General features: G+C 40.5%; 1 protein-coding gene across 4 annotated transcripts in view; it reads right to left on the minus strand.

The window, feature by feature from the left end:
• The window catches only part of KDM4C (lysine demethylase 4C), a 424,788-nt gene that overhangs the window by 341,844 nt on the left and 58,205 nt on the right, over nucleotides 1-24,739 (minus strand). For 3 of the 4 annotated variants that reach the window (XR_002771056.1, XM_003782886.2, XM_023507999.1), the window contains exons 3-4: nucleotides 23,704-23,879; nucleotides 15,253-15,367 (exon numbers count right to left, since the gene is read on the minus strand). Coding sequence is in view for 2 of the 4 variants with exons in the window: in XM_003782886.2 (XP_003782934.1) it covers nucleotides 15,253-15,367; nucleotides 23,704-23,879 (291 nt within the window). In the remaining 2 variants the exon portion in view is untranslated. The remainder of the gene's footprint in view (nucleotides 1-15,252; nucleotides 15,368-23,703; nucleotides 23,880-24,739) is intronic. The other variant, XM_023507997.1, reaches the window with a different exon arrangement.

Below are 24,739 nucleotides of genomic sequence, written 5' to 3' on the forward strand. Positions count from 1 at the left end.
CACAGCAACCTCCAACTCCTGGGCTCAAGCGATTCTCCTTCCTCTGCTTCCCAAGTAGCTGGGACCATAGGCACCTGCCACAACACCCGGCTATTTTTTTTTTTTTCTGGTTGCAGCCATCATTGTTGTTTGGTGGGCCTGGGTTGGATTTGAACCCATCAGCTCAGGTGTATGTGGCTGGCACCTTAGCTGCTTGAGCACAGGTGCCGAGCCTCCTAACATTTCTTTTACAGTATATATTACTACTCTTAGTGGTAACAATTTTCATCAGTATATTCCTTTTTGACACATCGATTGTTTTACACTCTAAGCTACAATTTTTAAAGACACTAAAAAATAATTTTAATATGTGAACGTTGGCCCAGATTTCTGATCATCTTTAAAACAGATTCTAGAAGCAGAAGTTGTAGATCAATAGGTCCTTTTTAATAAGAGTTACTTCTACATTCCCATAAATTCTCACTTTAAAAACTACATTTGCTTTCATATCTTAAAAAGTCATAATAAAGGTAAAATCTACATTACCTTCATCTTCCCTTTTGTGAAAATAAGCAAGAGCCGGTCCAAAGGAGGTACTGTGCTTCAGACAGGCACACTTTCCCAGGCAAGGCCAGGCTGAGGGGAAGCACCCTCCAACCACTGGGGCCCTTGACAGAGGCTAGCCCAAGAAAAGAGCTCCAGGGTACACAGTATCTCAATGCTCTAAACATCCTTCCTAGTGACTGTCTCCAAATGTAGAGAGAGACTGGGAAAGGAGGGGTCTCTTGGCTCTGCCATGAAGTAGCGGTCAGCTAGGACAAAGCACGGCATTTCAGTCTGAGCTTCTTCATCCATAAATGTGTTGGCAGGCTGGGCACCCGTAGACAATGTAGCCACTAGCCAGTGGTTAGGGTGCCAGCCACATGCTCCAGGACTGGTGGGTTTGAACCCAGCCCGGAGCGTCTCCATAAATGTGTTGGCTGTATCAGATAATTTCCAAGATTCCTTCCAGCTAAAATCATCAATGATTCTATAATTGCCAGCCAAATTCAGCTCTAAAACAAGTCTGTTACCTCTGAGTTTCATGTTCTTTCCCCTTCAGTAATTCTTACTGCTGTGTATATTTAAGCTACCCTGTTGTTCAATAACAGTTTACACAGAAATTGACCCCTCAAGATAAACTCATCAAGTACTCACAGAACAGTCTTAGAGTTCGCACCCCTTGCCTTGAACTAAGTGTATCATTTATTCCTTAAAGAAAACCATTCATGACTCTCCAGCTAACCAGTAAGTACCCTGCACTAACAAACACCCACTATTCCTGATAATTCTCACATCCCCACAGACCACGCAGAGGTAACTCCACATGTTGGTTTATCAATGTAATACTTTATTAAGTATACATTTAAGAATACTGAAATATACTTAATGTTTACCTCTTATAACAATGAAGAGGTAAAGAGATGAGTTAAACAGAAATGACCAATTCTACCCACATCCTACCCAACTCAGTTTTCTTTTATATTATTCCTAATCTAAGATCAGGCAGTCTCTGTGTGAGCATTCCAACATCAGTATCTCCTTAACTCATGTGGCAGCCCAGTCTTCTCTGGGGCAGATAGATTCCTGAGAACGATGTTCCAGGGACTGACTTTTCTCATGGTGATCCCACCTAAGCTTCTCACTTGCAACACACTCACTGACAACAGCCATATGGGGCTTTGATGGCTTCCATTCATAATCCCTGTATCACCCCAGCCATGATGCTCTGGCAACAACCCTCTGAAAACTCTGCTTCTAGAACTAATGGACCATTTTGAATGCAAGGTGACCAAGAAAGCTGTACTCCCCTCACCTCTCCTGCCTGGATGACAACATTTGAAGTCATATGGACTAAGATTTCATTCACTACACAGCAGCCATAACATGCCAGAAGACAATGAGTTTGATTACCTAGAAACTTTATTTTACACAACTAAAACCTGAAAATGACAACCGTACCAGTCTACAGCTCTCTTTGCTTCAAAGCATGTCTAGAATGATGATATGTTTGCCTTGGATGTGAAATTTAAGTTGTTAGTGTTCTGGATTCAAGTTATTTCTTATTTCAGGGTAAATGATATCCTGACATGATAAAAATGTTAAATAGAAAGGAACTCTCCTGGCAATTCAGTTAAACTGTTTTACCTCATTTGGAAACACAGAGCCTTAGATTATTTGCTGTCCACGAGCACCATCTAGTGGATAAAGATATTTAAGCTACTGTTCAAAAAGAAAAAGAAAAAAGGGGATATCTTCCACAAGCTAAATACCACTAAATTTAAAACCTTAGTATAAAAAAATTCCCATGCCTCAGCAAACAGATTTCTTATAAAGGGGCTATTTCTTGAAGAAATGTGGCTTATGATAAAGGAAACATTTTTAAGCTGGGAGGAACCTCCAAGAGAGTTAATTCAATTCCTTCCCTTTACAGATGCAGACTCTGAGGACAAACACAGAGCTTCCTTGAAAGTCATCACTAGGCATAGCAGATGTTGATTATGTAAGAAAATAGGTCAAATATTCTGTGCTATTTAATATAGCTTGCTTTCTCCAGAGGTTACAGAGGAAAGACAGAAAATGAGAGGGTTGGTGTCTGTAGCAACAGGCCACCCTCTGGGGTTAAATGATCCAGCCGGCCCCTATGGACTGTGCCCTTCCCCACACTGACCCAAACACCACCAGGAACCATCACACTCTCCCTGTCTCCACTTACATCCCTCTTCACATTAGAGCTATCTGCTTTCCTCTGCCCATGAAAACTATCCTACCAACAAAAACAACACAAATAAGATAGATTTCAAATCACCCTTTTAAAGAACATCTATCATCATGGGGAAAAGCATTCACAATGTGTCAAAATGGAAAGGAAAAAGACAAGACCAAACCCTCTTCATTACACCACAAATGTCTTCTAAAAATACAAGTATGGGTTATTAGTAGACAAAAAATATTGGAAGGAAATATACAAAACTTTTTTGACAGCAGTTGTCAAAAATGCCAGGATTATGAGTGATTGGAGTTTTCCCCTATAGAACACTTTCTAATATTTTTAGACTTAACATTTATATTAACAAAATTGTTATTTTTATTGTAAAACATATATACACCCACACAAACACACCTGTAGATTATGATGAAAACTAAAAAGTGAAAATGGGAATACCTAGGACAGATATAATAAAAACAATTGCTCCAGCTGTCAGGGAAAAATAAAACGAGAAGATTATATTTTTTATCTTAAAAATTGTCACAGTATCTTTCAAACGGTTTTGAATTTTATATCACTTGTCCCTTAATAAATACTTGAAGATGACAAAAGCCAACAGTCTAATAAATTAATATTAAAGGAAAATCTTGGAAGTATAATCTCCTGAATTTCTAATATATTTTGAGATACAGAGATCTGAGTTCACCTATTAAGTCTGCTGTTCACTGGTAAAATTTTGCCTTATCTATATGCAGATTAAGTGATGTGATGTTCCAAATGAACTCCATGACTTCCAGTTTGAGAATCACTATCTCTGAATGTGATTTGCTAGGTCTCTGAGAAATGTATCAGGGATGCCGTTACCTGAAGGTCAGAGCACAAGGACAGAACACTGTTACCTTGCTTCAAGATTCCTGCAGCCTCTAGGTATGATGGGATCAGGAGTCATCTTTTGCTAAATATTTTATGGCAGTGGTTCTTGAAGAGTTACCTGGGGACTGACCACTGACAGACACTCAGATCCTTTCAGAGGGGCTGTGCCAAAATTACTTTCGTAATTATACTAGGACATTATTATTTGCCTCTTTCACTCCCATTCTCACATGATCATAACATGGGGTTTCCACAGGCTACATGATACCATAACAGATTAAATGCAAAAGCAGCTATAAGAATCAAGAAGGGCCGGGCGTGGTGGCTCATGCCTATGGGAGGCTGAGGCAGAAGGATCCCTTGAGCTCAGGAGTCCAAAATGAGACTGAGCAAGAGCAAACCTCATGTCAACTAAAAATAAAATAATTGGCCCAGCATGGCGGCTCATTCCTATAATTCCAGCATCTGGGGAGGCTGAGGTGGGTGGCTGTAATCTTAGCATTATAGGAGGCCAAACTGGGTAGGCTGGTTGAACTCAGGAATTCGAGATCAGCCTGATCAAGAGTGAGACCCTGTCTCTACTAAAAGTAGAAAAACTAGTGGGGTATTGTGGTGGGGGCCTGTAGCCCCAGCTATTGGGGAGGCTAAGGCAGGAGGATCACTTGAGCCCAAGAGTTTGGGATTGCTATGAGTTATGATGACACCATGGCACTCTACCCCGGCTGACAGAGTGACACTCTGTCTCAAACAAAAAAAGGAAGTCATCTATTAAACTAAGTAGAAGAGTTCTGAGAAACATAAAATAACGTAACTCTTCTTACTAAAGTTTTTGTTTGGGAAAATATAATAGCCATTTATAAAAATATTGATATTGATATGTACTGGGATATTTTAATGAGCTAAATACTTTTAAGCATTGTCATTTTTAATTTATAATACAATAAGTAAGAATACTTATAGTCACTTACATATAGTTTTTAATCCAAATGTAGAACTATCTGAGATATAACCTACGTAAACGGAAGGTCTTTAAGGTCCACAATAATTATTAAGAGCATAGTGATGTCCTGACAGTGAAAATATTGAGAACTGCTGTCCTGGAGCACTAAATTCAGAAAAACACACACTGGAGAAGGTCACCAAAACCCCTCCCCCTCACCTCCCTCATCTAAAGCACTTTCCAAACTTCTCATAACCAGTACACACTTTCTAAAGCATAATTCTGATCTTATCACTCCATTACTAAAATAATATCAAACTTTTCTCCAAGATGTACAGGGAAAAAAAAAAAAAAGAAAAACATCACGATCTGTCCCAAGGCTATTTTTTCCCATGCCATGCACTTATCAATTCTATAATTACTAAACGCATTTTTTGCAGCAGACACTATGTTAGAGATTGGGACCAGAGAGTGTATGAGAAATGATACCTGCCACAAGTGAGCTCAGAGTCTCCTGCAGTAGAAATAGTCACATGATACCCTTCATTTTCCATACTTATTTTGCAAACATTTGTTGTAATGACTTTTTTACCCAATGATCACTATCCAAATCAAAATCTCTCAAAACCTCTCTATGATGATAGCCACCAATGGAATCATTTCGGTTAAATACAAATCTTGGTCAGAGAGCATATACTGCACTTAAATTGTATCTCAGATGTTTTCCCAAAAGGATTGTGCCCCATGCCCATTATTAAATGTACTGTCATCAATGCTGTCATCTTCCCATTATTCACAGTAAAAATATCTCCTGAGAAAGTAGAAAAGCCCAAGGAGAAAGCGAGCATGTGAGACCTAGAGAAAAGCCTGGGAATAGCTGGAAGTGATGATTTATTTTAAAGGACGGAGACCCACAGGGCATGATTTTGCCAAGGCCCATTCTCCTAACAATACTATTGTTCCTCCAGAAAAACTTCACTGTGGTAACCAAGCCAGCATGATATTTTGTAAAACTAGAGAAATTCTTTGTGCAGTGGACTGACAAGCCACTCTCAGGGTAGGAGTCCACTGAGTGTGCGGTAGCAGGCTGATACAGAAGGGTTGAATACCTTCAGAGATCTGCAGGCAGCTGCAATGGGGAAGGAACACAATTCAGTAAAGGAGCTGCATTTCACAGCAAAAGCTAAATGGTCTGAAAGGCCCAACAACAGAGTGAAATGGCATAAGTTGAAGGTCAAGGTGAGGCAGGGTCCCCTCACAATGAAGTGTGAACTGCAGAAAACTCTCATAAAAAGATGCTTACATACAAAGGAAATTCTTGATCTCGATCTTGATGAAATGCTACCTCATAGGTTTAAATGTGAAGGTAAGAAAATAAAAAAAGGTACCTGGACATAAAGCATCCAAAGAAGGCTACTTGTTCCAAGGGAAGCTAAACTCCTTGTCAGGCAAACATCCGCTCCCGCCTGGTATGGTGGTTCACATCTGTAATCCTAGCACTCTGGGAGGCTGAGGAGGGTGGATTCCTTGAGCTCAGGAGTTCAAGACTAGCCTGGGCAAAAGCGAGACCCCATCCCTACCAAAAATAGAGGCAAGAGGATCACTTGAGCCTAAAGTGGAGGTTGCTATGAGCTATGACACCATGGCACTGTACCCAGGGCAACAGCTTGAATCTCTGTCTCCAAAAAAACAAATCAGCTCACAGAGGCCAATGAAGACTGCCCTGCCAGTTATGGTAAGAGACATTCATGCCTGGGCATCAGATGACAGTTAGGGGAGGAATTATCTATCACCATTTAGCAAAAGGATAATCTTACAAAAAACACTTCTGAACCCAGACAATACCTGGGAGATGCTTCTAGTGTTGTCAGTCATTAAAGTATAGCTAACTTCAACAAAGCATGTACATCCTCATTTTAATCCTCAATGTAGTAAAATCTCCACTAGTCTATATGAGAGGTGCTAGAAACACGCCCAAATAGCACACAGCACAAGGCTGAGGACTACCTCTGTCACTGTAGTAATACTAATGCCTATTCTTAGCTCTCACACACAGAGCACATATGTGACCCCGCATTAAAGTTGATGGAGATACATATGGCAATTAGCCACCTCAGAAATTTTCTGTCCTCTGTGTTTTCTGTAGGTATCTGCTGGCTTTGATGCCCTTTAGTCAAGTCTCATCATCCCACAGGGTATAGGACTTTTTTCCTCTCTCTCTTTTTTTTGAGACAGAGTCTCACCCTATCGCCCTTGTTAGAGTTCCGTGATATCACAGCAACCTTCAACTCCTGGGCCTAGGCAATTCTCCTGCCTCAGCCTCTCAAGTAGCTGGGACTACAGGCACCCACCACAACAGCCGGCTATTTCTTATTGCAATTTGGCCAGGACTGGGTTTGAACCCACCACCCTCAGTATATGGGGCCGGTACCCTACCCACTGAGCCACAGGCGCCACCCAAGGACTTTTTTTTCTTTATCTGACTTCTTTTTGGTATGTTTGTTTTGCTTCCTGAAGAAATTCTGATGCTGCTTCTAACAGAGAACTAATTTTTTATATGTATACATTGTTAGTAAAAGCTAATTACCTTATCAGTATACTAGATCTTTTTTTTTTTTTCTGAGATAGAATCTCACTATGTCGCCCTTGGTAGAGTGCCATGGCATCACAGCTCACAGCAACCTCAAACTCTTGGGCTTAAGAGATTTTCTTGCCTCAGCCTCCCAAGTAGCTGGGACTACAGGTGCCTGCCCTAAGGCCCGGCTATTTTTTGGTTGTAGTTGTCATTGTTGTTTGGCAGACCCAGGCTGGATTCGAACCCACCCACTCTGGTGTATATGGCCAGCGCCCTAGTCTCTGAGCCACAGGTGCCGAGCCCAGTGTACCAGATCTTAGTGAAACATTAAAAAATAAATTTCAGAACTTAAGTCTCTTACACTTATTTTTGTTTGCAAAAGAATCACTCAGACCTTACACAGAACCAAAGATGGCTCCATTTCTAAGAATTTCTTTAACTACAGAAGGTTCCTGAAATCACCAAACACTCCAATTTCATTGTCACAATGAACAAATATAGTCAATTATATTAATCTCATATATTAAACTCATTATCCTGAGAACAATCATAATTTTATTTATCTCCCATCTATCTCAAAAAGGGCTTGCACACACTTCCCGAAGAGCAAGTAACTGTGCCTCTTTATAAAGGACTGGTGAAGTTTTTCTGCAAAGGGACAGACAAGGCTTTGGTAGCTATACAATCTGTGACAAATGACTCTACTTTGCCATTGTAGAGCAAAAACAGTCATATGTAATACATAAATGAATAAGCAAGACTGTGCTCCAACAAAAGATTATTCATAAAAATAAGCAACAGGCAGAATTTGATGGCCAAACCCTGCTCTGTTTTTTACACCCAAATACTAGGTATTGTTACCGTATGCTTTTGATAAGTTTTGTATTTAGGTTTTAAAAAATAGCAACTTGCTTAAGTCACATTCCTATTACTGTCCCCATCTGCTACTGCCTGTAGTGTTGAGAATTTTTAGTATATAAGCTAAGGAACTCAAGCTCTGAGAGAGCAGCAGAATGAAAAAGCAACCAAGCCTCTAGCCCTGGGATTTCCAGGCCCTGCTACCTTTCCTGTTAAGGCTGATTATTTTTTTTTTTTTTTTTTTTGAGACAGAGCCTCAAGCTGTCCCCCTGGGTAGAGTGCCATAGCATCACAGTTCACAGCAACCTCCAATTCCTAGGCTCAAGAGAGTCTCCTGCCTCTGCCTCCCAAGTAGCTGGGACCACAGGTGCCTACCACAATGCCCAGCTATTTTTTGGTTGCAGCCATCATTGTTGTTATGGCGGGTCCAGGCTGGATTTGAACCCACCACCTTAGATGTATGTGGCTGGCACCTTAGCCACATGAGCCACAAGCACCGAGCCAAGGGGTGATTATTCTGATGTAATCCTTCATGAATACCCTGGCTCCATTTTCCTGCACCATATCTCAGCCTGGATCAAAACTATAGTGGCACTTTCTCTGTTCCTTAAAAGATTTGCCTGGGGGTAGCAGATATGGCACAGAGCAGGAGGGGCCCCTGGAGGGGCTCCTGGGGTACCAGGAGTTGGCCCATAACCATATCTGGGAGACCAAAATCTCCCTCCCAGGTCCCACAGCCACTATCCCAGGAGTACCTCACCTTTCTAATCCCCTACTCAGCAAACATCCTCAGTTTCACCAAAAAAACTGAGACCACAGTCTTGCTGTCCAATTTACCTAGCTCCTGCCCATTGTCCACTCTCTTCTTTCACTTGGACTCAGTTATCTAGGGCAAGTTCAGATGTCCTCCATCCTCCACAAAGTCTTTCTCAGATGCAAGCCTGTTCAATGCTCCTCTCCTACAGACTCCATAGAGTTCCTCACACCACCCTTTACTACCAAGCTTACTGTAACTATCATCCCTCTGCTCCTCTGTGAACTATCTGAGAAGAGTTTATCCATCTTTGTATTCTGCAAAAACGACTTCTCTTAACTCCCCACATCCTCTCCAAGAACTCCCACACCTACCAAAAAGAAGGCTATAGCTTCCCACCCATTCTTGTAAGGATAAAAGAAATTGGCCAGGCATGGTGGCTCACACCTGTAATCCTGAGGCAAAAGTTTAGCTCAGGAGTTCGAAACCAGTCTGAGCAAGGGCAAGGCCCCATCTCTACTGAAAATAAAAATAATTAGGTAAGTGTTGTAGTAGTCCCAGCTACAAAGGAGGCTGTGGCAGGAGGATCACTTGAATTAGGAGTATGAGGTTTCTGTGAGCTACAGTGATGCTATGGCACTCTAGCCTGGGCAAGAGGGTGAGGCTCTGTCTCAAAAAAAAAGGATTAAAGGAAATATGTATAACTAGAAATTAGGGGAGAAATGGAACTACAATTGGACAACTCTATAATTTCTTTCAAAACAATGCAATGTACCATAAGAAACCCATTCTCAGCTCAGCACCTATAGCTCACTGGCTAGGGCACCAGCCATACACCAGGGCTGGTGGGTTTGAACCCAGCCTGGGCCTGCCAAACAACAATGACAACCAAAAAATAGCCAGGCAGGTGTGTGTAGTCCTAGTTACGTGGGAGGCTGAGGCAAGAGAATCACTTAAACCCAAGAGTTTGAGGTTGCTGTGGGCTGTGACCACACAGCACTCTACTAAGGGCGACAGTGAGACTCTGTCTCAAAAAAAAAAAACATTAAAGGGCGGCGCCTGTGGTTCAATGAGTAGGGTGCCAGCCCCATATACCGAGGGTGGTGGGTTCAAAACCCAGCCCTAGCCAAACTGCAACAACAAAAAAAACAGCCAGGCTTTGTGGCAGGCACCCATAATCCCAGCTACACGGGAGGTTGAGACAAGAGAATTGCCTAGCCCCGGAGCTGGAGGTTGCTGTGAGCTGTGACACCAGGGCACTCTACCAAGGATGACAAAGTGAGACTCTGTCTCAAAAAAAAAAATTAAATTAAAATTAAAAAAAAGAAGCCCTGGCTCGGCGCCTGTGGCTCAAGCGGCTAAGGCGCCAGCCACATACACCTAAGGTGGCAGGTTCGAATCCCCAGCCCAGGCCCGCCAAACAACAATGATGGCCGCAACCAAAAAATGGCTGGGCGTTGTGGTGGGCGCCTGTAGTCCCAGCTACTTGGGAGGCTGAGGCAGGAGACTCGCTTGAGCCCAGGAGTTGGAGGTTGCTGTGAGCTGTAATGCCATAGTACTCTTCCCAGGGGGATAGCTTGAGGCTCCGTAAAAAAAAAAAAAAAAAAGAAGCCCATTCTCGGTACAATTTAAATACTAAAGAATTTAGTATTGAAGAATTGAACAATGTAAAGACAGTCAACAGCAAAACAATACATGGGTTTTTTTTCAATGCTATTCATTAGGATGAATTCAAACATTCCTGAATGTTAGTTAATTTATTATACTCATCATCACTCCCTTTAATACACTCTTTTCAAATTCTTCATCTACCTCCAGGGAGTAAATACAAGCTATTTTTTCATTTGTATGGATTTAGGCATCTTATATTATGATTGGTTTTATTCACCAGAAGCAGTTTACAACACTTCTCTCACGTTTCTTTATGCTACAAAAGCACTGAAAATATTAGTCCAACTCAGGAGTGGCTAAATGCTCCCTGAGGCCTGCAGAAATTGCCTAAAATACTATGCCTTGTAGGTCCTTCCAAAATGATAGACTCCCAGCTCCAAAAGCTGTAAATGATGAGGACGGTTTTAAACTGCATGTTTATAAACCAGTGGATTTTGTTCATTGGATTTTAATAACTAAATTTACTCAAATCTGAAGTCTAAAGTCAATGTTCCCTTGAAGCAATGCCAATGAGTAATAGGCTTTCAAACTCAAGTGGTAAATTGATAAGCACAGCAATCTAAAGTCCATCAACCTTATCTTCGCAGTCAGTGATGAGGCTGTTTCACTATCAAATACAAAAAGCTAATTCAGGGCATTTTTATGTCAATTTTTCTGAAAATGGTCCCAAATATGCTGATTCAAACTCTTTACACACTCAGAAAGAAAGGAACATAGAGGTCAATGATCATATGTGGTGACTTTAAAAATAAGTCTGAATTTTAATTTTTTTAGAGCACTCAGACATGCATCTTCTAAGGTCAGGATGCAGATCCTTCAGCCCAATCTTCCTCTCCAACACCTGAACACTTGCTAGGACACAACAGGAAAAAAGATGAACCATCAGCTCAGGGACATTATGTAGATGACAAAGACCTAGTTTCACACATTCCCACAACTGTAAGATTAGGTATGCATAATTTGCTTCTTTAAAACTTGTTTGGAGGAAAAGAAGATGTAGTAGTCCTTCTACTAGCCTCATAACTTTGGAAAAGCAATTGTACCTCTCTGGGCCCCAAGTTTGTGTTTAAGTATAAAATGCCAACAGTATTTATACTGCCTCCCTCATTCATAGGACAATCCCACAAAAACTGGATGCCATGTTCTGTAAGGATGTCTTACTATTAATGGAACAATCTAAAGATACCAGACCCAGATAAATGTTTGCAATCTACCTACTCCCATTTGCACACACCCCTTTACTAACAATCAGCTCTTACATGTTCTACTTTCTACCACATCCTTCCCAGACACTTACACTAACCACCAGAAGCTGAAGCTGCTCTTGGGCCCACACCTTAATTGCATGCATGCTTCTCTTGGTCTTGCCTGTGAGCAATATTTAAAACCAACTCCACCATAGCTACTCATACATGTTTAACTTAGAATAGATTTATTATCACTAAAGAATAAATCAGGCTAGGCACAGTAGCTCACACCTCTAATCCCAGAATTCTGGAAGGCCAAGATGGGAAGAATGCTTGAGGTCAGGAGTTCAAGACCAACGAGAACAATAGCGATACCACCGTCTCTACTAAAAATAGAAAAATTTGGCACTTATAGTCCAGCCACTCAAGAGGCTGAGGCAAAAGGATTCCTTGAGTCCAGGAGTTTGAAGCTATGGCACTCTAGCCGGGCAACAGAGTGAGACTCTGTCTCAAAAAAAAGGAAGAAATCAGTAGAGAAGACACCTGTAACTGAAATACCAAAAATAAAAAAAAAAAAACCTAACAACCATTTAATACCAGGCACAGTTTGCAACTGGTAGTCTAAACATGGCTAGTTCTAGAATAAACTAAATGGTCCTTCTGGAAACAATAGTAGAAATACTTCAAAGCCAAAAAGTGCTAAAACCATCTTGGCTCTTTGTTGAGAAACATGCACACACCTGCAAACACATGCATGCATTATAAATATACACGTTCATGGCCAGGTATGGTGGCTCATACCTGTAATCCCAACAGTCTGGGAGGCCAAGGCTGGTGGATTGCTTGAGCTCAGGAGTTCAAGACCAGCCTGAGCAAGAGCAAGACCCTGTCTCTAAAAAATAGCCAGGCATTGCGGTGGGTGCCTATAGTCCCAGCTACTCAGGAGGCTGAGACTAGAGAATCACTTAAGCCCAGAGTTTGAGGTTGCTGTGAGCTATGATGCCATGGTACTCAACCCCAGGGTGACTAAGTGAGACTCGGTCTCAAAAAAAAGAAGAATAAGAAGAAATACATACACACACACACACACACACACACATTCACATAAAATAGAAGAAACAAAAGGAAATTATGATTGGGTACCATAACACACATCTGTAATCTGTAATCCCAGCTGTTCAAAAGGCTATGAGGGAAGCATTATTCAAGCCCAGGAGTTTGTCACCAGCCCTAGCAACAAAATGAGACCCCCATCTCAAAAAACAGGTTTGTTTTTTGTTTTTTTTGAGACAGAGCCTCAAGCTGTCCCTCCTGGGTAGAGCACCGTAGCATCACAGCTCACAGCAATCTCCAACTCCTGGGCTCAAGTGAGTCTCCTGCCTCTGCCTCCAAAGTAGCTGGGATCACAGGCGCCCACCACAACACCTGGCTTTTTTTTTTGGTTGCAGCCATCGTTGTTTGGCAGACCCTGGCTGGATTTGAACCTTAGGTATATGTCGCTGGTGCCTTAGCCACTTGAGCCACAGGCGCTGAGCCAACAGATTTGTTAAAAAAGAAAATCACGAATGGACAGCGCCTGTGGCTGAAAGGAATAGGGTACTGGCCCCATATGCTGGAAGTGGTAGATTCAAACCCAGCCCCAGCCAAAAACGGCAAAAAAAAAAAAAAATCATGATAAGGTTATTTCTGTTTGGTGACCTTATAAGCAATGTTTATTTTCTTCTTCATATTCTGTTTTTTTCAATTTTCCTATGAAAGTATATACTATTTTAATAAACAATAAATTCTCAGTACAGGGGTTTCTAGTGAAAATCTAGAAAGATAAGAGGGAAAGGTTTATTTGTAAATTGTTATTTTTCATACTTTAAACACATACATATTTAAAATGCCAATTTATTTTCAGCTTTAAGTATTCTGCCAATTTTCTTTTCTCTATATACATCCTACTTTATTTCCTAAAATATATGCAAAACAAATCCTAGACCTTGTGTTTTATTTCACCAATATGTATTTCAATGTGCTTTTTTTTTTGAGACAGAGCCTCAAGCTATCCCCCTGGGTAGAGTACTGTGGCTTCACAGCTCATAGCAACCTCCAACTCCTGGGCTCAAGCGAGTCTCCTGCCTCAGCCTTCCAAGTAGCTGGGACCACAGGCTCCTGCCACAATGCCCCGCTATTTTTTGGTTGCAGCCGTCATTGTTGTTTGGCGGGCCCAGGATGGATTCGAACTCGCCACCTTAAGTGTATGTGGCTGGTGCTTTAGCCACTTGAGCCACAGGTGCCGAGCCTCAATGTGCATTATTAATTGCTAAGTAGAAAAAAATTATATCGTCATACTATCATTGTATCTAATAGGACAAAGGTAATTTCACAACATCATCTAATCATCAAAAAGTAAATGTGACAAAATGTTAACTACAGATTGAATATCCCTCGTCTAAAATGCTTGGGACCATAGAATTAAGGATTTGGGGTTTTTTTAGACTTTGGAATATTTTGCACATACATCATACTGGTTGAGCATCCCTACTCCAAACTCCAAAATGCAAAGCATTTTCTTTAGGCATTATTTCAGCTCTCAAAATGTTGTTTTTTCCTTTGTGTTTCTTGTTGTTTATTTGTTTGTATTTTTGCTTTGGGCTTTTGAGACAAAGTCTCATTCTACTGCCCTGTGTAGAGTGCCATGGCCTCATCATAGCTCATAGCAACCTCAAATTCGTGGGCTCAAGCAATTCTCTTGTCTCAGCCTCCCAAGTAGCTAGGACAATAAGTACCTAGACAATTCTCTTCTCTCAGCCTCCCAAGTAGCTAGGACAATAAGTACCTAGATAAATCTCTTGTCTCAGCCTCCCAAGTAGCTAGGACATAATGTTTGGCTAATTTTTCTATTTTCAGTCTAGACAGGATCTTGTTCTTGGCTAGGATTACAGAAAGTGCCACCACGCCCAGCCAGTGTTTTGAATTTTGGAGCATTTTGGATTTCAAATCTTCAAATTAAGCTTGCTCAACCTGTATTCCTGAATCTAGGTGAATGTATCCAGGTTGTGCATTGCATTATTTCCAATTTGGTAGGTAAAAAATATCTCAATATGAAACAATGGGAGAAGGGATAGAAGGTTTCAATAAGGAAAGAATCACAAAAAAAATTGGGTTTAAAAAGGTCAGGAAACAGCAAACAGATTATAGTCAGTGGATTATATCCTCCACGAAAAATGGCTACATATAGACTATAATAACATGCACTTTAAGAAAAATTTGTCCATGAAGAAAGGAAAATATAAGCCTGTTAAACAGTTAGGGAGAAACAACTGGAAGAACAGAGCTTTTGCTTGAAGCTGGTAGTATGATGGATAATATTTCCTGGTTTCTGAACATTTCCATAGTGTACATGTGATTAAAGAAAATTTTTTAAACGCAATGTAAAGATCAACCTGATAACTGCATACTATGCTACTGTTGAACAATTTCAGGTATTTGTACAATTAGCTGGCTTCAATTTGAAAAATACCAGCAGTCAACCTACGAGCTTTTTATTTCCTCATATATTTTAAGGAATTATGGATCACCCAAAACCACAAAAAATGACTACTTTGCAACTTTCTAAAATGTTAACAAAAAAAGTAACCTCCAATGGCCAATTTCAAAACCCATTAAAAATATAAATACCTCATCATATATACTCCCATTAATATCTGCACCATAGATAGGTGCCACGAAAGTTAAATTCTTCCAGTACTTGCGCTCCAAATCTTCATAATCCAAGTATCTCGGAGTACAATATCTGCAAAGATAGGTAAAAAAAAGTACAAGCCAAATAAGACAGTTTTAAGATTTTTCCCTACCATTTTATTTAATTAATTTTCCAAAACAAAATCCTAACAAAATACAGTAGACAGTCATGCTGTCAAATCTAACAAATAAACATTCAAATGTATTCATCATAGACATCTGAATATTCTTAAGATCCTTAAATAACTTTATTATCACTCTATACCCTTAGTAGCACTAAAAATACATTCACTAAAGTATCACCATGCCATGTCACATAACACATTTGAAAAAAAGTATCAATAATATATAAGCCAAAAAAAAGTTTAAAGGTCATTATTTTAGCTTTCAAAATATTTTTAAATCTTTAAGCAATTATACTATATTGAGAAATTTTACAGGCTTATAGAGAACATAACACAGAAACACTAAAAAGGACAATTTCTTTAAAATATAAGAAAGTAAAACTAAAATAAGATAATTTGCAGTTATTAGATTGGCCAATGCTCAATATATCAATGGCACGAAAAAAATGAGACCTTTTACACAGCTAGAGTGAAAATATAACTGTCAAAACCTTTCCAACATATAATTTTTCAATAGATACCAAAAGCCTTAAAAATCACCTCTAGCAATTCATTCTAACAACACAGATGTGTAACATTGTAGATGGCCCAGGACGGTTATGCTTCACCATTTAGCTAATATCTATCAACTAGGAATTAGTTTTTTAAAATATCAAACGTAACTTAAGATTGCCCTTTCTAGGTACTGACATTAAATTCCTTCCACAGTTGAACAGAGTGGGTTACAGTGTATATAATATGATTATATTTAAGAATAAATAAATAGGCTTGGCACCCTTAGCTCAGTGGATAGGCTGCCAGCCACATACACGGAGGATGGCAGGTTCATACCGAGCCTGGGCTGGCTAAAGACAACAATAACAACAACAACAATAAAATAGCCAGGCATTGTGGTGGGCGCCTGTAGTCCCAGCTACTTGGGAGGCTGAGGCAAGAGAATTGCTTAAGCCCAGGAGTTTGAGGTTGCTGTGAGCTGTGACACCACAGCACTCTACCTACAGCAACATAGTGAGACTGTCTCAAAAAAAAAAGGGTGGCGCCTGTGGGTAAGTGAGTAGGGTGCTGGCCCCATATACTGAGGGTGGTGGGTTCAAACCCAGCCCTGGCTGAACTGCAACCAAAAAAAATAGCTGGGCCTCGTGGCAGGGGCCTGTAGTCCCAGCTACTCAGGAGGCTGAGGCAAGAGAATCCCTTAAACCCAGGAGTTGGAGGTTGCTGTGAACTGTGACCACACAGCACTCTACTGAGGGTGATATAGTGAGACTCTATCTCTACCAAAAAAAAAGATAAATAAATAAATAAATGTACATTAAGTGGCCAGAAAATGTGTACCAAATTATAATTATTAATGGTTATCTCTCACATAGGAATTCCAGAAAAGCACTTACTTTTTTGTACTACTATGATTTGGAATAATAGTCTTATCACAAAAAAATAGAAGAAGTAAAGATGTCTAGCAACAGTTGCAATCCCAATAAAGCATACTGGACATTTTAGATTAACTCATCACAGAACTATCAACACGTCCATTCACTATACTGGGAAGCCCAACCTGGTTATCTATGTAATGAGCAAGAAAACCAAACAATTTAATTTGACAACTGTACTTGAAATACAGAACAATCTGCTGTTCTACCCAGAATGGCACAATCTCACAGCACAGGCAAAAATAAAAGGATGGCCTGAAATCCTGACTAACTTGACATCATTCCACCACTTCTATTACTAGGTTTCAGTAATATCAGGAATTCCAGATACAAATTAATCAAGCTAACCAGAGATCAAAGTCAGGTGATTAAGACAGATACACATCTCTATTTTCCAGAGCACAGAACAGAAGGAAGGACAGAAAAGAGAAAAGATGAAGGTAGCAGAAATGCGATTTACTAGGACTTCTAAAAAAATGTCTTGGATTTTGGAAGCTGAAGCCCTTAACTACGTTACACTACGTATGAAGAATCTGTCACCATATGACCAGTCTGGATCAATTTTTAAAAACCCATAACTCTTAAAGGGAAAGTTAAATATTATCCACTGAGAGTAAATTTTAAAATCCTTGAACATTTCAAACAAATGCTGATTCTAAACTAGAAATAAAGTGACCACCAGTTCCCCTGGCTAGAATCTCATTCTAATGAGTCCTGTCCTCACACTCCTTCCTTAGTGAGTTGTTCGACAATCACAGCTGGTCCACAAGTCCTGTGTCAATTTGCTCAACATTGATTAAACCATACCTTCCTGCCCAGGACCTTTCACTCATTCTAGCTCAGTTGTTAAGAGGTAGGCTCCAAGACCATGCTGCCTGGGTTTGAATCCAGGCTTTCATTTAAAAGTCACCTGATCCTGGACAGGAGGCTGAATTTCTTTGGAACTCAGTTATTCCTCTATAAAACAGAAATAACAACAGCTAAGCTGTTGTGAGGGCTCCATCACATAATTATGTAAAGACTTACCACCAAGAAGAAAGTACAGATCAGTGATGTGAGCATGCTAATTCAGCTCTTTACATAATTTTTTACATTAGAATTATGTTGGAAGTCTGTAGATTTTCTTTGGACTAAGTTGCATTATCAAATATGTATGTCATCCTCTGTTATTTAAACCAAGCACATTATTCACTATATACCTACGCAAGGACACGTAGCAAAGAAAAACAGATGGATAGAAAGACTGCCAGCATGCTTCCTTGCTTAAAAATTGTTTTATCTCATGACTATCCTACAGCCATTATGAAGATAACAATGTGATCCCAACACAGCTCTTGTGTGGACAACCAAGAGCCTTGGCTTAAGGCTTAGAACCCCATGTCATTGGCATTTGAAATAACTTTCTACATGAAACTGGTCTAGAAAATATAAAAAGATGAATTTCAAAGGTGTTTTACCATTACAAAATTAGAATGAAATTAAAAAACATAAATTAACTTTTTTTTTTTGAGACAGTGTCTCACTTTGTTACCCTCTGTAGAGTACCATAGTGTCACAGGTCACAGCAACCTCAAACTCTTGAGCTCAAGCAATTCTCTTGCCTCTGCCTCCCTAGAAGCTGAGACTACAAGCACCCACCACAACACCCAGCTATTTTTGTTTAGCAGGTCTGCGCCAGGTTCAAACTCACCAGCCCTAGTGCATGTGGCCAGCACCCTAACCACTGAGTTACAGGCACCAAGCGATAAATTAACTTTAAAGGAAATAAAATTTAACCTAGAAATAATCTTTCAAATAATTTCTCAAAATGATATTTTATAATTTAATTAAAAAATCCAATTAGGCCAACCACAGTGGCTCACATCTATAATCCCAGCACTTGGGAGGCCAAGACAGGTGGATTGCTTGAGCTCAGGAGTTCAAGACCAGCCTGAGTCAGAAAGAGACCTTGTCTCTAAAAATAGCCGGGTGTTGTGGTGGGCGCCTGTAGCCCCTGGTACTTGGGAGACAGAGGCAAGAGAATCTCTTGAGCCCAAGAATTTGGGGTTACTGTGAGCTGTGATGCCACGTACTCTACTGAGCACAACAAAGTGAGACACTGTCTCAAAAAAAAAAAAAAAAAAAGCCAATTAGTTGTTTTAAATATCTGTGAATTCCAGAATATCAAGAAATGTATATTTTGTTAAGTAATAAATAAATTGGCCCAGTGTCCATAGCACAGTGGTTATGGTGCCAGACATGTACACTGAGGCTGGTGGGTTCAAACCAGTCTGGGCCTGCTAAAACAACAATGACAACTGCAACAAAAAAAATAGCCGGGTGTTGTGGTGGATGCCCGTAGTCCCAGCTACTCTGGAGGCTGTGGCAAGAGAATCACTTAAGCCCAAGAGTTGGAGGTTGCTGTAACCTGTGATGCCATGGTACTGTACCATGAGGGCGACATAGTGAGACTCTGTCTCAAAAAAAAAAAAAATAATAATAGTAGTATATAAATCTTTACAATCTGCCTAATAATTTACACCATTGTAAGTATTTTGGGGGAGGACACTATTTATTCAATCAACATAGATTAAAAAAGAACCTACCACATCCAGACATCCTGGATCCAGAGATATTCTGTATACCAGTGTGGTACATAAAACAGACAAGATCACCTGAATGACTTTCTTCAGGAAGAATAAATCTATATCAAGCCATCAGAGTACAAGAAGAAGAGATATGAATAAAACCAGTGCCTAGTAAAATAAATTCTCTTGAAACAGAAAATTGATACCATGCTACAATAATAAATAGACCAGTGATAATAATCAAAGTTTCTCTATGACAAAAGAAAAAAGAAGGGCGGTACTTGTGGCTCAGTGAGTAGGGTGTCGGCCCCATATACCAAGGGTGGTGGGTTCAAACCTAGCCCCAGCCAAACCGCAACAAAAAATAGCCAGGCATTGTGACCTGTAGTCCCAGTTACTTGGGAGGCTAAGGCAAGAAAATTGTCTAAACCCAAGAGCTAGAGGTTGCTGTGAGCTGTGATACCACAGCACTCTACCAAGGGTGACAAAATGAGATTCTGTCTCTTAAAAAAAAAGAAAAGAAAAAAGAACTTTAAGGGCTCAATTCTTATCAATGTTCTAAAAAAAAATGTGTTTTTAAAAGTGATTCTCAGCTCAGTTCCCATAGCATAGTGGTTGTAGCACCAGCCACATGCACTGAGGGTGGCAGGTTTGAACACAGGGCCCAGGCCAGCTAACCAACTGCAACAAGAAAACAAAAAAATAAATAGCCGAGCGTTGTGGTGGGCACCTGTAGTCCCAGCTAGTTGGGAGGCTGAGGCAAGAGAATCGTTTAAGCCCAAGAGTTTGAGGTTGCTGTCAGCTGTGACAACACAGCAGTCTACCAAGGGCAACATAGTGAGACTCTGTCTCAAAAAAATAAATAAATAAATGGGCAGCGCCTGGGGCAAAGTGGGTAGGGCGTCAGCCACATATACCAAGGGTGGTAGGTTCAAACCCAGCCCCAGCCAAACTGCAACAAAAAAATAGCCAGGCATTCTGGAGGGGACCTGTAGTCCCAGCTACTCAGGAGGCTGAGGCAAGAGCTGGAGGTTGCTGTGAGCTATGACGCCATAGCACTCTACTGACGGCAATAAAGTGAGACTGTCTCTAAAAAAAATAAAAATAAAAATAAATAAAAGTGATTCTCTCTGGGAGTTAACATATTACTATGATGTTTTAATTTTCTTACAATTTTTCTTTGAGACAGACCAACATCTGCCACAATGCCCAGCTAATTTTTCTATTTTTAGTAGAAACTGGGTCTTCCTCTTGCTCAGCCTGGTCTCAAACTCCTGCGCTCAAGCAATCCAACCTGCCTTTGCCCCCCAGAGTGCTAGGATTACAGGCATGAGCCGCCGCACCTGGCCAATGATGTTTTAATTTTTAAATAAGCATGCATTACTTTTGGAACTGGTAAAACATTTGACCATCCTTCAAAATCCATCTCAACTGCACCTACAAAATAAATTACTCCATTCCTAATGAACAACCACAAAAGCTTTTCCTTCCTTTCAAACCTCACACCACTTTGTACCTCTCTGATGGTAGTTACGATTATAAAGAATTAATTTTTGTTAGTAAGTATAATCTGACTACTCTTAAGTACAAATTATCCCTTGAAGTATGAAAGTAGCCATGCAGAGGTTATACTCAATAAACTGATCTATTAACACTTTTTAAGGGGACACTGGAAATGGGTACTAAAAGATGGCAGCAGAACACAGAAAACAGTTTACAGCTTTTGCCAACAATCAGGTATAATTCCCTCTGCAATATCTAGTTTTAATAACACTATACTTATAAAAGAATTCTAGAAGAATATGAAAGTAAATGAGCCCAAGCTATGATGAAAGTTTTTCACATTGTCAATTAATGAGATCTGAAAAAATGAGGTTGTACTAAAGCCTATACAAAAATTCAGAAGAAGGGATTCAAATTAAATTAAATTTAAAATTCTCAATTTCTTTAGACTAACCTGAATGCTCCATAGTAGGAATTTCACACGCAGAAGATTCTTCAAGTATTATCAAATGTTTTAACGATGTCAAGTATAATTTTTTTAAATAAAAAGGTAGCTAAATTCATCCAAAGTGTTAATCTTTCTTTTTTTTTTTTATTTTTTGAGACACAGAGTCTCATTCTGTCACCCTTGATAGAGTGCCGTCACATCACAGATCACAGCAACCTCAAAGCAACTTCAAACCTTGGGCTCACGAGATTCTCTTGCCTCAGCCTCCCAAATAGGTGAGATTACAGGCATCTACAACAATGTCCAGCTATTTTTTAGAGACGGGGTCTTGCTCTTTCTACACTGCTCTCAAACTTCTGAGCTCAATCAATCTACCCACCTTGGCCTCCCAGAGTGCTAGGATTACAGATGTGAGCCACCATGCCCAGCCCATACTCCCAGGTTCTTCTTTCTTTCTTTTTTCTTTTTTTTTTTTTTTTTTTGTGAGACAGAGCCTCAAGTTCTTGCCCCGGGTGAAGTGCTATGGCATCACAACTCACAGCAACCTCCAACTCCTGGGCTCAAGCGATTCTCCTGCCTCCGCCTCCTAAGTAGCTGGGACTACAGGCACCCGCCACAATGCCTGGCTATTTTTTGGTTGCAGCTGTCATTGTTTGGCAGGCCCGGGCTGGATTCGAACCCACCAGCTTAGGTGTATGTGGCTGGCACCTTAGCCACTTGAGCCACAGGCGCCAAGCCCACTCCCAGATTCTTAACCAGATTATGGATTGGTTTAAGCAGCTAAGATTTGGGAAACTTACATAGCAATAAATAATTAATGTAACAATGGCCTTTCATTTGATCCAAGGTTTTCTTTTAAGATAACTTATCTGCTAAATATATGTATATATCTAGACACAAACATACATATACACACTTAAGGCTTAAACACTACCATCCAATGAAAAAAGTCCTAACAAAAAAGAATTGTAGCGTGCACTCTCTCTCTCTCTGGCTCTCTCTCCCCATTCTTTTCTTTCTTTCATCCCTTTCTTTCCTCTCTCTCTCTCTCTTCTACATATTCAGGAAAATGACTCTAGTAACAAATGAGCAACTAACTACACAAGTGAACTCTGAAAGTTAAGTCTTGAACTATATACTTTAAATGGGTGAATTGTGAACTGCGTGAATTATATCTGAATAAAGATGTTATTTTTAAACAATTAAAAAAAAAATGAAGGCTCGGCACTTGTGGCTCAAGTGGCTAAGGTACCAGCCACATACACCTAAGGTGGTGGGTTCGAATCCAGCCCAAACAACAATGGCTGCAACCAAAAAATCCAGGCGTTGTGGCGGGCGCCTGTAGTCCCAGCTACTTAGGAGGCTGAGGCAGGAGACTCACTTGAGCCCAGGAGTTGGAGGTTGCTGTAAGCTGTGATGCCATAGCACTCTACCCAGGGGGAAAGCTTGAGGCTTTGTCTCAAAAAAAAAAAAAAAAATGAGGCTTGGCGCCTATGGCTCAAGTGGCTAAGGCCACATACACCTGAGCTGGCAGGTTCAAATACAGCCCAGACCCGCCAAATAACAATGATGGCTGCAACCAAAAAATAGCCAGGCATTGTGGCAGGGGCCTGTAGTCCCAGGTACTTGGGAGGTGGAGGCAGGAGAATCGCTTGAGCCCAGGAGTTGGAGGATGCTGTGAGCTGTGATGCCACAGCACTCTACCCAGGGTGATAGCTTGAGGCTCTGTCTCAAAAAAAAAAAAAAAAATGAATTGTGTATATGAATTGTGTATCATACCAGCCAGTCATGATGGCTCATACCTATAATCCCAACACTTTGGAAGACTGATGCTGGAGGATGGCCTGAGGACAGAAGTTTGAGACCAGCCTGGGTAACATAGCAGACTTTACAGAAAATTAAGAAATTAGCCAGACATGGTGGCATGCACCTGTAGTTCCCACCTACTTAGGAGGCTGAGGCAGGAGAAATGCTTGGGCCTAGGAGTTTGAGTCTGTAATGAGCTGTAATTGCAAGCCACTGTACTCCAGCCTGGGAAAGAGTGAGACCCCATCTCATTAAAAAAAAGAACTCAAAGTAAAAGACAGAAAGTTCTATTTAAAGCTATTATGAATGAGATAATAAAATGAGGAACAATTTCCTTAATAGTAAACCAAATGTTAGCAGGCAACCATCCGAAGAACAGAAACAGTTCAATGAGGGCTGACAGAGATTGTGCTGGAGACTCCTTTTTACGGAAAAACACTGTCTACTTTTCTTCTTACCGTATTGACATAAATCTCCAAAATAAATAAATATCGCCAACTGAATCTACTCACTTGCCACTATTGGCCAGCTGCCTGAACTCCTTCACGGTCATGGCTTTTTTCTGGATGTTGTACTGAGTGAACAGACCAGACTGCCCTGTGACCATCTGCTGAATCGGTGCTGGAATAAGCAAATTATCAATGTCATCGTAGCACTGCCTTGGCTTCCACTCCTTAGGAGGAATCACCTAATAATAAAACAACAAAATAAAATAGTTTCTTAAAGATATCCCACGTAATTTAGCCTTTATATTCCAACAGAATATAACTGAAGAATTTCTCGGCATCTCTGCGACAAATATGTAAAAACGATCATGAAGATTTGTGTAGATTTTTGAACAGCAAAATTCATTGAGTATTCAGTATACCAAACATCATAAACTCAGTAATGAGTTGGTACTACTAAACTACTAGTTTAGTGATAAAATTGAAAGACACAATCGAAGAAGTAAAATAACTTTCTGAGTTTCAAATGGCTGAAGACTAAGACTATTTGAGCTGAAATTCAAACTGATATGGCACAATACCTGAATTCACACTCAGCCATTGGGCAGCACCTGTGGCTCAGTGAGTAGGGCGCCAGCCCCATATACCGAGGGTGGCAGGTTCAAGCCCGGCCAAATTGCAACAACAACAAAAATAGCCGGGAGTTGTGGTAGGCACCTGTAGTCCCAGCTACTCGGAAGGCTGAGGCAAGAGAATCGCCTAAGCCCAGGAGTTGGAGGTTGCTGTAAGCTGTGATGCCACAGAACTCTACCGAGGGGCAATAAAATGAGACTCTTTGTCTCAAAAAAAAAAATCTCTTCTGCTCTTCACACTCAGCCATTACATTAACCTGCTTGTCAGTAGAAAATAAAATTATGTTGGATGGCGTCTGTGGCTCAGTGAGTAGGGGGCAGCCCAATATACCAAGGGTGGCGGGTTTGAACCCAGCCCTGGCCAGCTAAAACAGCAGTGGTAACTGCAATAAAAAATAGCTGGGCATTATGGCAGGTGCCTGTACTCCCAGCTACTCAGGAGGCTAAGGCAAGAGAATCACTTAAGCCCA

This window comes from Otolemur garnettii, unplaced genomic scaffold (genome assembly GCF_000181295.1).
Source record: "Otolemur garnettii isolate 467f Iridium unplaced genomic scaffold, OtoGar3 scaffold00006, whole genome shotgun sequence".
Classification (NCBI taxonomy): Eukaryota; Metazoa; Chordata; class Mammalia; order Primates; family Galagidae; genus Otolemur; species Otolemur garnettii.